The 13,535-nt window shown below is 32.1% G+C and overlaps 1 protein-coding gene across 2 annotated transcripts in view; it reads left to right on the top strand.

Moving 5' to 3' along the window:
- The window catches only part of Sos2 (SOS Ras/Rho guanine nucleotide exchange factor 2), a 94,137-nt gene that overhangs the window by 55,468 nt on the left and 25,134 nt on the right, over positions 1-13,535 (top strand). For both annotated transcript variants that reach the window (XM_076850261.1, XM_076850260.1), the window contains 5 exons: positions 708-830; positions 5,627-5,730; positions 8,432-8,654; positions 9,747-9,866; positions 10,019-10,181. In XM_076850261.1, coding sequence (XP_076706376.1) covers positions 708-830; positions 5,627-5,730; positions 8,432-8,654; positions 9,747-9,866; positions 10,019-10,181 — 733 coding nt within the window. The remainder of the gene's footprint in view (positions 1-707; positions 831-5,626; positions 5,731-8,431; positions 8,655-9,746; positions 9,867-10,018; positions 10,182-13,535) is intronic.

The following is a 13,535-nucleotide window of genomic DNA, read 5'->3' as shown; positions in this document are numbered from 1 at the left end:
ATTTCCTCTGGTTAGGCAAGGTTTTTGGTTTTTTAATTTTGATTTTTTACCTTACCCACTTAGGTTATGTTCTTAATGTAAAAGTTCATATTGGGCTTCCTTTTTGAATTTCATACTCACGTATTTAAGGAAATTGATTAGTCTGCTTTCATTTTATGATATAAATATTAAGGATAGATGATTAGATAAGTCCTTTCTTTCACATTATGGTACTGGGGATTGAATACAGGGACTCGCAGAAGCTAGCTAGAGCTCTACCATTGAGCTACATGCTCAGTCTCTTTTATTTGAGACAGTCTCACTGAATTGTTGAGTTTGACTTTGAACTTGCAGTCCTCCTGCCTCGACTCCCTAGTAGCTGAGATTACAGGCATACACTAAATCTCCCAGCTCTTTATGATCTTTAAAGAAGTTATATTCCTGTGAATTCTTTTCTTGGATCTTTTCCATGAACCCTTTGTTGGTTGATTAATGCTAATCATAAAAAACTTTTTATAAAGATTTGATATAAAATCTTAGGATCATATAGCTGAAGGCAATTTTTGTATTTGTGTAGTATGGAGTACTGCAGGGAAGGCTTAACAGTAATTGCACTTTCTGCAAAGTGATAGGAAAGGGGATTCTTTGGTCAAATTTTTTTTTGTTGTATTTAAAATATCTTTCATTTATGTATGAACAAATTCCTGTCCTTTTGGTTTTCTTCTTAGATTTGAAATTCCAGAGCCAGAACCTACGGAAGCAGACAAATTGGCAATAGAGAAAGGCGAGCAGCCAATCAGTGCAGACCTTAAAAGATTCCGAAAGGAATACGTCCAACCAGTACAACTTAGGTTTGACCTGAATATTACATTTCTTATGTGCCATTTTCAGTATATAGTTAACACAAAAATTCTTAGCTCTTAATTTAAATATAAATATTATTGTTAATTTTATAACAGTTAAATTTCCAAATTCCTTTCTCTGTGAAGCTATTTTAAATAAATATTCTGAAGAAATTTATATAAGTATACCATGTTATTTACATCAGCTCTCTCTAACATGTGATATATTGTAGATCAAAATAAATGTGTGTTATTATAAGTAAAACTTACATATGTAAGCTTGCTTACTGTCAGCTTTTCACTTTATTTCCCTTATGTCCCTTTGTAATGGTAGTTACTTGGTCCTTGTTTATTTTTTTATAATTTTTAATATTTATGGAAGTTCTGCTTTTCCTACTCTTTATCCTATGTAAAGTTACCTAAGGAATCATTGCAGTAATTTCTATAATAGATTTAATTATAGAGTTGCCAGTTGTTAGGTACTTTCTATGCTAGATATTACTCTAAGTGCTTTATCTTTTTTTAATCTCATCCTCAAAACACAATTTTTTTTAATGGTGCAACACAATGATTATTCTAACTTTATATATGAAGAAATGGAAAACTTAGTACGATTAAATAATTTGAACTTGGGTCATGTAAAGGGAGTGACAGGATGGGACCATATCTGACCTCTTGAGCCATTGTGTTTTTGTTTCACTAAGCATTAAAAATTGGAAGCTCCTTTAACCTTCTTATAGTCCAAATGAAAACTAAAGTATTATCATTGGATACTGAGTTATCATATTAACTATATATGATCTAAATATTTTTTTCTAAATACTGTTTCCTTGATTACTGTTAACTAATAAATTATAGCTTTGAACTGGATTTATTATTTTCCAGGATAATTACCATAAATAAATGCAATTTTAGAGGAATAATGGTGTTCCTAGCTATATGTCTTTTAGCCAAAACTTTTAACATGTCATTCTTTGTATAAGAAAATGAGATTTTTTTACCCATTACATTAGCAAGAAAGAAGAATAATTTTTCTCAAGTAACTGTGATGCATTTGTACTAATCTACTCAAATGAGGCATACATTTATGAGGTCCCTATTATAAAGCAGACAGGAAATAAGATCTTAGATCTCAGTCATGTGAATTCTTTAATTGTTTATATCTAAGCATGTTCTCAGTTGTAGACTTGTCTACTTATGGTGAATACAAAAATAATAGACTGTCATGATATGGTGCCATAATATTATTATTTTATTGGGGTAAAAAGATACATGAAATAATTATACATATACTACTTTGAATAGTTCAATGGCTCACAAAAATATACCCCTATAAAACTTCAGGAATAGCTAAGATTAGACTCCAGTAGTTAGGGAAGACATCTTGGAAGAGGTAAAATCTGAGATTGTCCCTAAGGGATGTGTAGAATTTAGATATGAAGAAAGGTGATTGAAGGTATTGAGGGTAACTAGAAATAGTATGAACAAAGGTAAAAAGACAGGATTGAGAATGGTGTGCAGAGGAAATAGGTAAGGAAATTGAACTTAGAGGAATGAAAACATTGTATTGTAAGTTGTAATAGAGGAGATTAACTATATTGGGGTAGAGTTGAAGATGGCTTTGAAATTCAAGCCAGTTTGTTAAACTTTTTCTGTGAGCATTGAAGGAATTTTAGTAAAATGTAAGCTAATATATTTTATTTAGCAATTTATTCTGACATTTTAAAAAAAGAGCAAAATTGAGAGAATTTCATAGTGAACAATGATAAACCCACCAGATCAACTGTTAACATTTTATTTTACTTACTTTTATCACATATATTTATTTGTCATTTTTCACTCAGTTCATTAATCACCTAATCTTTTGAATGTGTTTCCAAGTACACTATTTCTTAAATACTTCAACTTATATATCAATAACATTTCAGTATTTATTATTCATTAGTTCTAAAATGTTCATAACATGAAATACACACATTTTAAGTGTACTTTGGTTAAATTTTAATGTCTTTGTAATTCAAACTCCTTTCAAGATACAGAATGATAGACCACAACCCAGAAAGTTCCCTTGTGCTCCTTCTAGTCAATTTTTGTTGCTACTGCCCAAAGGCAGTATTCTATTTATCCTGCTATTGACTCTTTTACTTGTCTTAGAATTTTGTATAAATTGATTTTTACACTTTTTTGTTTTTTGTTTTGAGGAAAAGGAGAGAGAAGTTTTATTGCTTTGCTAGCAAAAAGGAAACACAGGGGACTCCAGTCTCAGAGGCTGTGATTCTGCTGATCAGGGGGAACAAGGGTTTTTAAAGAGGCATTCAAAGGCTACATTCCTTGTTCTCTGTTCAGGAGTTATAATTCACTTGTTAATTTAGGAGACAATAATTTCTGAGATCTTTTGGTGCCATCCCCAAGTCTGAATTACTTCATTCCTGTTGTGGGTGTGACTCTGACTAGTATGGGAAAGAAAGGTATGGATTCTAAAACTTTCATGTATGACTCAACATGCTTTTGAGGTTCATCCATGTTGCTTGAACCAATGTTTTTTTTCTATTTTATTACTAAGGTAGTTATTTCCTTATATGAATACACCACAGTTCATGTATTTTTCCCATTGAAGGATACCTGGGCATTCTTTCCAGTCTTTGATTATGAGTAAATTTGCTATGAACTTTATCTTAGAAGTCTTATTGTGAATGTGGGTGTGGGTGTGTGTGTGTATTTCTTTTTTTCCCACTTGGGTAAATAACTCAGAGTGGAATAGCTAGGACATAATGTAGATGTGTGTTTTGTTTTAAAAGAAACTGTCAAAACTTCTTCTGAACATTCTCACCAGCAATATATGAGCATTCCATTGCTGCATATCTTCACCATTGTTTAGTGATCGTATTCTTCATACCTTAGCCATACTATTGGATGTATAGTGGTATCTCATTGTGGTTTTAATTTGTTCTTCCCTATTGACTAATGATGTTGAGAACATTTTACTGTCTCTTATTGGCTAGTCATTCTTCATCTTTGAAGAATAGGTTTGACTCATGTCTATCATTTGTTGAGTTGTCTTTTTATTACTAAGTTGTATAAGTATATCGAGTAGGACTGGATATAGTCCTTTGTCAGAAAAAGGTTTTGTAAATATTTTCTCCCAGATTGTGGTTTGCCTGTTAGTTTTCTTAATGATACTTTGATGAGATGAAGTTTTTAAGTTTGATGATTAGACTTTTTTCTTTTATATGATCGTAATTTTAAAATTACATCAATGCTATAGAAACTAGAAAGAAAATATAAGCAGAACTGTTTGAACTGATATAAGTGGAAACTAGAAGCTAACAATTTATGATCTTTTGATATATTTTCTAAGCTCCTGAACTAACCGGACCATAATGACTTAATGTTGTTTTAATATAAATAGCATGATGAAGACTGGTAATTAAATGTACTTGCATAGTCTGAGAGAAATATAGTTGTCTGTGGTAGGGAAATAAAAATCTAACCTGAAAATGGCCATTTGTTGAAGTAATGAAGAAAAATAATATAATTAGGATGTCTCTATGGTAGAGAGCATTTCATATTTGTATAGATAATTAAATACTTACAAGATCAGGAGTAATCATTTTTGTGATATGCAAAACAAAATCACTCTCTCTTTTTTTTTTTTAAAGAGAGAGTAGGGGAGGGAGAAAGAGAATTTTTTAATATTTATTTTTTAGTTCTCGGCGGATACAACATCTTTGTTTGTATGTGGTGCTGAGGATCGAACCTGGGCCGCATGCATGCCAGGCGAGCGCGCTACCGCTTGAGCCACATCCCCAGCCCCAAAATCACTCTCTTGACAAAAATATTTTTGTCTTTTAAAATTAAATAAGGTTATAGGCATATTTGTAGGTTACAGGGAAATTTGATGATAGCATTTGAATTTGTTTGTTTATTTATTTATTTATTTATTGGTTCTGGGAATTGAACAGAGGGGTGCTTTGCCAATGAGCTACATACCCAGCCCTATTTATTTATTTATTATTTTGAGACAGGGTCTCAGTTGCTTAGGGCCTTGCTAAATTGCTGAGTCTGGCCTTGAAGTTCAGTCTTCCTCCCGTAGTCTCCCACGTCACTAGGATTATAGGCATGTGCCAGAACACTAGGCTAGCACTTGAATTTAGAACCAAATACAATAAATCTTAGTAATTTTCCATTTTATATGAAAAATACATTAAAATTTACAGCTTAAAATACTTTTTCAATTTAAAAAGTTAAAATTGCTTTTCTATTATAGAGCATGTATTTTCTATATTTGAATAAATAAAAGACACTTTTCCTTAACATTAATTGGTGATTAAGCACAGAAACCATAATCTTTATACAAATACATATTTTAAAGTATAATTTTTATTTTTATTTTTATTTTTTTGCAGTACTGGGAATTGAACCCAGGGGCACTTTGCCACTAAGCTACATCCTCAGCCTTTTATTTTTTATTTTGAGACAGGGTCTCACTAAGTTGCCCAGTCTGGCTTTGAACTTGCAATTCTCCTGCCTTAGTCTCCCAAGTAGCTGGGATTACAGGTGTGTGCCACCACTCCTGGCTAAAGTATAATTTAAAAATAATGTAGAGTTTGGAGATTGATTTTCTTCTTATTATTGAAGCACTTAAGGTATTCATTAAAAATGGAGACTCTAAGTATTATATTGGTTGTTGCATATTAAACTATTACCGTGGCATTAGAAAAATGAAAGAAGTATAATGAAGAAGTATAGAAGTAAAAAAGTATAATTGAAGATTTCACTAAAATGTGATTCTTTTATTTTACCAGGATTTTAAATGTATTTCGCCATTGGGTTGAACACCATTTTTATGACTTTGAAAGAGATGTGGAATTGCTTAAAAGACTGGAATCCTTCATTTCAAGTGTAAGAGGTATATTATTTAAAGTTTTGATTGACTCTTATGTTGCACTTGAGCTTATTTTCAAAATTGTATGATTAAGAATGTAAACTACTTTCCATTTTTAAAAAGCTGAAATAACATTTGGAATGATCTTTATAGACTCCAGTAAGCTCACATATATTTAGAACCATATAAAGTCTTAGAACTTTGTCTTCTCGTATTTTTATTTGTCTGCGATGCTGAGGATCAAAACAAGGCCCTTGCACGTGCTAGGCAAGTGCCATACCACTGAGTTATACTCTTAACCCCCTTTTAAGTTTTTTTTTTAATTTATTTTTTAGGTGTAAATGGATCGAACCTAGGTCCCGCCCGTGCTAGGCAAGCGCTCTACCACTAAGCCACAATCCTAGCCCCCCCTTTTAAGTTTTTAAGGAGAATATTGCTTTTAAAAATGTCAAAAGTCCTTTTTAATAAATTAAAGCTATTTAATTTTATGTCACCTCAAGTTTGCCATTTTTTCCATTAAATAAATAATATATATATAATTTTATGCTTTTTGTTGTTGTTTTGGTACTGGGGATTAAACTCAGAGGCAGGGCACTTGACCACTGAGCCTCATTCCCAGCCCTTTGTTTATATATTATTTAGAAACAGGGTCTCGCTGAGTTGCTTAGGGTCTTGCTAAGTTGCTGAGGCTTGACTTTGAACTCGTGATCCTCCTGCCTCAGCCTCCCCAGCCACTGGGATTATAGGTGTGCATCACCACACCCAGCAATTTATTTAATTTATTCTCCTTAATCTGGTTCTTTAATTTTGGATGATTAACAACTTTTTAAAATAATATTTCTTCTCTTAGAAACATATTCCAGAGGAATACATTTTTTAAAATATTTGTTTTTTTTAGTTTTAGGTGGACATATATCTTTATTTTACATTTATGTGGTGCTAAGATCAAACCCAGCACCTCGTGCATGCTAGGTGAGCACTCTACCTCTGAGCCACAACCCCAGCCCCCAGAGGAATACATTTTTGTGTCTAAAAGATAGGAATTTCCAACTTGAAGTTTCAAACATAGCCTATGTGATAAAATTCCAGGCTATAATATGTGTCATCAAACATATGTTATATTAAGAACATTTGTGTTTTATCTAACAGTATAAGATATTGGTTAAGAATCCTATTAAAGTATTCTTGGCAAGTATTCATGTCAAAACATTGATCTTGCTGGGCACAGTGGCACAAGTCTATAATACCAGCAGCTTGGGAGGTTGAGGCAGGAGGATCGAAAACCAGCCTCAGTAACTTGGCAAGTCTCCAAGTAACTTAATAAGACCCTGTCTCAAAATAAAATATAAAAAGAGAAGAGCCGGGGATGAGGTTCAGTGGTTAAGTGCTCCTGGGTTCAATCCCCAATACTAAAACAAACAAACAAAAACATCCATCTCTATGTCTCTGATTTTCAGAAAATAAGGGGGATAGAGAAACATGGCAGATGATACCACAGGGGTACAGTTGGCAGGACAGACTTGAGAATCACACAAGACAAACAATTCCATTTCTTCAACAAATAAATTGCAAGCAAAAAATGAGATATAAAGGGAGAACCTATAGTCCTAAGGAAACTTACGACATATGGACTAAATATAATTAAGTAAATGTTATTTATGTCCTTTTAAAACAAATTAACTATAAGAAAAATATTTAAGAGATAGAAATTTGAATATTAACCAACTATTTGAAGATTTTAAGATCTCACTTTTTGATGAAGTCACATAAATGTTTATAGCAGCTCAATTCAAAATAGCTAAGCTATGGAACCAACCTAGTGCCCTTCAACAGATGAATGGATAAAGAAAATGTGGTATATATACACAATGGAGTATTACTCAGCCATAAAGAAGAATGAAAATATGGCATTTGCCAGTAAATGGATGGAACTGGAGATTATCGTGCTAAGTGAAATAAGCCAAAAAATCAAAGGCCAAATGTTCTCTCTTATATGCAGATGTCAACACACAATAACAGGAGATGGAGAATAGAAGTTCATTGGATTAGATAAAGGGGAATGAAGGAGAGGGAGTGGAGATGGGAATAGGAAACAAAGTTGAATGAATCAGACATAACTTTCTTATGTTCATATATAAATGAATACATGACCAGTGTAACTTCACCTCATGTACAACCACAAGAATGGGAAGTTATATTCCATCTAGTATGTCAAAATATATTCTATTATGTATAACTAAAAACAAATTTTAAAAAAGAAAAAAATGCTTCATTTTTTATATGTCGTAATGACCTAATGATTATTTTAAAAAGACTTAAATATAGACAAAATGATATGATTTTTTGAATTTGTTTAAAGAATAACTAGAGCTGGGTATAGTGGTGTATGCCTGTAATACCAGCAACTCAGGAGACTGAGACAGAAGAATCACAAGTTCAAGACTAGCCTTAACAATTTAGTGAGATCCTCAACAACTTAGCAAGACCCTGTCTGAAAATGAAAAACAAAAAGGACTGGAGATGTAGTGCAGTGAGAAAACATCCATGGGTTCAGTTCTTAGTACCAAAAAACAGAGTGAAGGAATGGCATGATTTGGGGTTAGATGAAGCAAAAATTTGCCATGAGTTGATAATTGTTGAAGTTGGGTGAACGTTAAAAATTATACGAAGATTTACAGTTATGTCTGTCAAGTAAAAGACATTCTGATTATGTGTTTTTTTCTAGGGAAAGCTATGAAGAAATGGGTAGAGTCAATTGCTAAGATCATCAAGAGGAAGAAGCAAGCTCAGGCAAATGGAATAAGCCATAACATTACCTTTGAAAGTCCACCTCCACCAATTGAATGGCATATCAGTAAACCAGGGCAGTTTGAAACATTTGATCTTATGACACTTCATCCAATAGAAATTGCTCGTCAGCTAACACTTTTGGAATCTGATCTCTACAGGTAGGTAATTGTAATTTCTTTGTCTGTTTTCAAAAACCTTGAGCATACCTCTTACCTATTTTTTAAACATTTTGCTACATATCATGACTGCTTAAAAATATCTCATCTATTTTCCTGGGTTTGGAGGGAAGCTCATAGCAGTTTTTAATCACAGTGTGTCCTGTAGGTAAAAGTCTTCTAACATGTTTCTATATAGACCTAGATTAAGGATGAGCAATCCTTCACAAGAGGAATGGTAGGAAGACTAATGCAGTACAATAGTAACAACTATTCAACAGTAAGCCCCTGCCACTATCATTCCATTAAAATCTTTTCTGTATCCAGGAGCCCTCATTTGAAATATAAATATCTAGAGAAGTTATCCTAATGATAAGCAGCCATGTGATGAGTGCTCATGTATAACAAAAACATTACAGATGAAATTGAAACTCTATAATTCTCCCTAATTCATTGCTCTCCTTTCCCCCCAAGAAATAACAACTACCCAGAATTTGATGCTTACTCTTCCTCTGTTTGTCTCTCTATATATACATACACACATTTTCCTAAATAATATATAGTATTGGCTTGTACATTTTAAACATACTTATTCTGCATCATGTTTTTACTTATATTCTTTTGGATATCTGTTAAAGTCCATGAATATAGTTCTAGTTCACTTATTTTAGCCATTCTATTAGTATTCCACAGTTTATTCAGTCTCTTTTTGGTGAACTGGTAGATTGTTTGGTGTTTTTCACTTCTGTAAATAGTGCTTCACTGAACAGTCTTGTGAATGAGTTCTTGTAACTTTCTGTATAGAGTTTACATAGGAATGTACTTAGCAATAGAATTGTTGGGTCAGCTAGTATGTATATCTTTAGTAATGGAAGATCCTGCTGAATTGTTTTACAAAGTGGTTGTATCAATTTTTACTTGCATATTGGAGTTGGAGATTATTTTATCATTTCTTACCAATTTGATATTATTGAGGTTTTCATGTTTGTCATTATCTATTTTTAAATTAAGTTTAGCAGATCTTTAAATAATCTTGATACTAATCCTTTATAGATAGATTAGGTTGTACTGACTTTTTTTAAAATTTATTTCTAGGAAAGTCCAGCCTTCTGAACTTGTAGGGAGTGTGTGGACCAAAGAAGATAAAGAGATAAATTCTCCAAATTTATTAAAAATGATTCGCCATACCACAAACCTCACCCTGTGGTTTGAAAAGTAAGTTTTTGTTTATTCTTTATTATTGCTTCTTAATCATCATAATAATAAGTCCTATTTAAGCTTGAATTCTGGCTCTAAAGAAGTTTCTTATTTCCTAAGTTAGGTGGAGAAACTTTTCTAAGCCGTGGATTTTTTGTTGTTGTTATTAGATGCATTGTGGAAGCAGAAAATTTTGAAGAACGGGTGGCAGTACTAAGTAGAATTATAGAAATTCTGCAAGTTTTTCAAGATTTGAATAATTTCAATGGCGTATTGGAGATAGTCAGTGCAGTAAATTCAGTGTCAGTGTACAGACTAGACCATACCTTTGAGGTAAGTTTTAGGCTTAAATATTTCATCCTTTTGGGGGAAGATAAAATTAATATCAAAGAGATTGCTCCTACTGCCTGTCTTTTTGAGTTAATCTTTTTTTTTTTTTTCCCTTTTTGGTACCAGGGATTGAACTTAGGGGCACTCAACTACTGAACTACATCCCCAGCCCTTTTTATTTTTTATTTTGAGACAGGGTCTCATTAAGTTGCTTAGAGCCTCACTAAGTTGCTGAGGCACGCCTCAAACTTCTGATTCTCCTGCCTCAGCCTCCCAAGTACCTAGGATTACAACCACTCCTGGCTTGAATTTATCTTTGAATGAATCCATATTTTCCACTTAAATATAGAAATTTAAAGATATTTCTAAAAATAAGTTTAGGATTTGTCAAAGAATATGGGACCTTTTAATGTGCTTAACCTAAATGTAATAAAGTTTCACATGAATTTCTTCAATGATACTTTGATAGTCTCCCATAAATGACAAATGATATTAAATTTAATTACACAAATAACTTTTTAAAAAATTTATTTGTTCTAATCAGTTATACATGACAGCAGAATGTTCTTTGATTCATTGTACACAAATGTAGCACAATTTTTCATTTCTGGTTGTACATAGAGTAGGGTCACACCATTCGTGCAATCATACATGTACCTAGGGTAATGATGACCATCTCATTCCACCATCTTTTCTATTCCCATGCCCCCTCCCCTTTGGCCAATCCAGAGTTCCTCCACTCAACCCATCCCCCTGTCCCCATTATGGATTAGTGTCCTCTTATCAGAGTAAACAATCGACCTTTGGTTTTGGGGATTGGCTTACTTCGATTTAGCATGGTATTCTCTAACTCCATGCATTTACCTGCAAATGCCATAATTTTATTCTCTTTTATTGCTGAGTAATATTCCATTGTGTATATATACCACAGTTTCTTGATCCATTCATCTATTAAAGGGCATCTAGGTTGGTTCTACAGTTTAGCTGTTGTGAATTGTGGTGCTATAAACATTGATGTGGCTTTGTCCCAATAGTATGCTGTTTTTAAGTCCTTTGGGAATAGACCAAGGAGTGTGTCAAAATGGTGGTTCCATTCCAGGTTTTCTGAGGAATCTCTATACTGTTTTCCAGATTGGCTGTACCAATTTGCAGTCCTACCAGCAATGTATGAATGTGCCTTTTCCTCTACATCCTCAACAACACTAATTATTACATGTTTTCTTGATTCTGACTAGAGTGAGATGAAATCCTAGAGTTGTTTTAATTTGCATTTCTCTAATTTTTAGAGATGTTGAACGTTTTTTCATATGTTTGTTGATAGATTGTGTACCTTCCTCTGAGAAGTGTCATCTTTAGATATAGTCAAAAAAAATAATATGGAAAGAACCCTTTCTAAAATTTTATTTTTTAAATTATAAAATAATGTGTTTAGTGTATAGAAAGATTTTATGTCTTTTAATAACAAAATTGAGATTATATTGTAAGTAGATTTTTGTAGCCTACATATTTTTCTCTTTAACACTTTTTTATTTTAGTTTGTTGTCAATAACAAGATTGTTAATGCCTACATAGTTTTCTGTCTCACACATAAACCATAATTTATTCCATCATTCTGTTGTGGAACAATTAAAAAGTTATTTTGGATTTTATTGTTGTGACAAATAATTTATCATGGACCACCCATATGTAGATGTATTTTTAAGAATATGATTATTTCCTGGGGCTGGGCCTGGGGCTCAAGCGGTAGCGCACTCGCCTGGCATGCGCAGGGCGTTGGATTCGATCCTCAGCACCACATAAAAATAAAAAAAAGATGTTGTGTCCACCGAAAACTAAAAAAAAAAAATAAATATTAAAAAACTCTCTCTCTCTCTCTCTCTCTCTCTCTCTTTAAAAAAAAAGAATATGATTATTTCCTTAGAAGTTTCTAAAGATGGTAGTTTTGCCAAGTGTTTTCTAGCAAGAAATGATAAATGGCTCTGGGTATTACTGCATTAAAAACTTTAAAGACTTCATCAGCCAAAAATAAAAATTCTCATTTTAAACTTGTGTTTTTAAAAAGTGGTGAAGTTAGATATTTTCAAATGTATTTATTGGCAACTAGTGATATTGGATATTTTAAAATGTATTTATTGGTCACTTTTATTGTTTCTTTATGATTTATTTAATTCATGTCTTCTTTCATTTTTCTTTTTGGATGTTTGCATTTTTACTTATGGACTTTTTAATATATTAAAGATATGAAGACAGTCAAACTATATTTTTTTCAGTGTCTCTCTTTATTTTGACTGCTTTTTAATTTAAACATTTTTATACTGTCTTGATATATAGACTCATAAATCAATCCAAATTTATGGGGTCTTCCTATGTTTTTACTATGAAAGACTTTTTCTAAGTGAAAGCTAACAAGGTACAAACTCAACTATATTAATATTGCCTTTGGGAATGTAAATTTGTAAAATCTTTGTGGAAAGCAACCCAGCAATGTATGTTAAAATTTAAAGTATACGTCTCAGACCCAGAATATTAAATAAATAAAATCCTAAAGAAATAAAAGCACCACAGTATAAAGTTATATGTATGAAGATAAAGTTATTTCAGCATTATTGTAGTAGCAGAAAACTAGAAATATTCTTCTGTCCATCAACAGAAGAATGATTAAATACATTATATTATACCTATAACATGGAATATTGTTCTATAGAAAAAAATGATATCATTTTTGTACATTATCTTGCAAGAATATATGTGATATTTGTGGGGGAAAAATCATAAGAAAGTTCTGAATGACTATAATGTGATTCCATATTAGTACAACAAAACAGAACAAACCCTAAACCTCTAAGTGGAGTTGCATGAATATTAAGAATAGTGTGGAAAGATACATATGTCTTTCTTCATTAATTCTTTTAGTGGGTTGTGATTGGAGGGGAAAAGAAGAAAAAATATTTTTATGTTTGAATTTTTCTATTTGGGTATTTGCATTTTATTGACTTATGAACTTTATATATTAAAGAAATTAACTATCTGTTCAGATTAATTATTTCAACTCAGATATTGAAAAACTCTGAGGCAGTTTATTGATTTTACAGGCTAAGCATTCATTTTAAAAACTATTGGACAACAGTATTTCTATAATTATATATAAGGCATAAAGAATAAAAACATCTGTGTACCTAGCATTCAATTTAAGAGCCCCTCCACTCTTTCACTGTAATGAATCTTAGGCTTTTAATTCTCTTGCTTTTATCTAACCTATATTGTTTTATTTTGCATGTTTCTTAATTTTATAATTCTTCAATGACTCTTAGCACTATATTCCTAAGATTGATCCATGTTGTTTATAGCTATAGTTCA

This window comes from Callospermophilus lateralis, chromosome 3 (assembly GCF_048772815.1).
Source record: "Callospermophilus lateralis isolate mCalLat2 chromosome 3, mCalLat2.hap1, whole genome shotgun sequence".
Classification (NCBI taxonomy): domain Eukaryota; kingdom Metazoa; phylum Chordata; class Mammalia; order Rodentia; family Sciuridae; genus Callospermophilus; species Callospermophilus lateralis.
The sequence above is the reverse complement of the archived record's forward strand: the minus strand, read 5'-3'. Positions and strand labels throughout refer to the sequence as shown.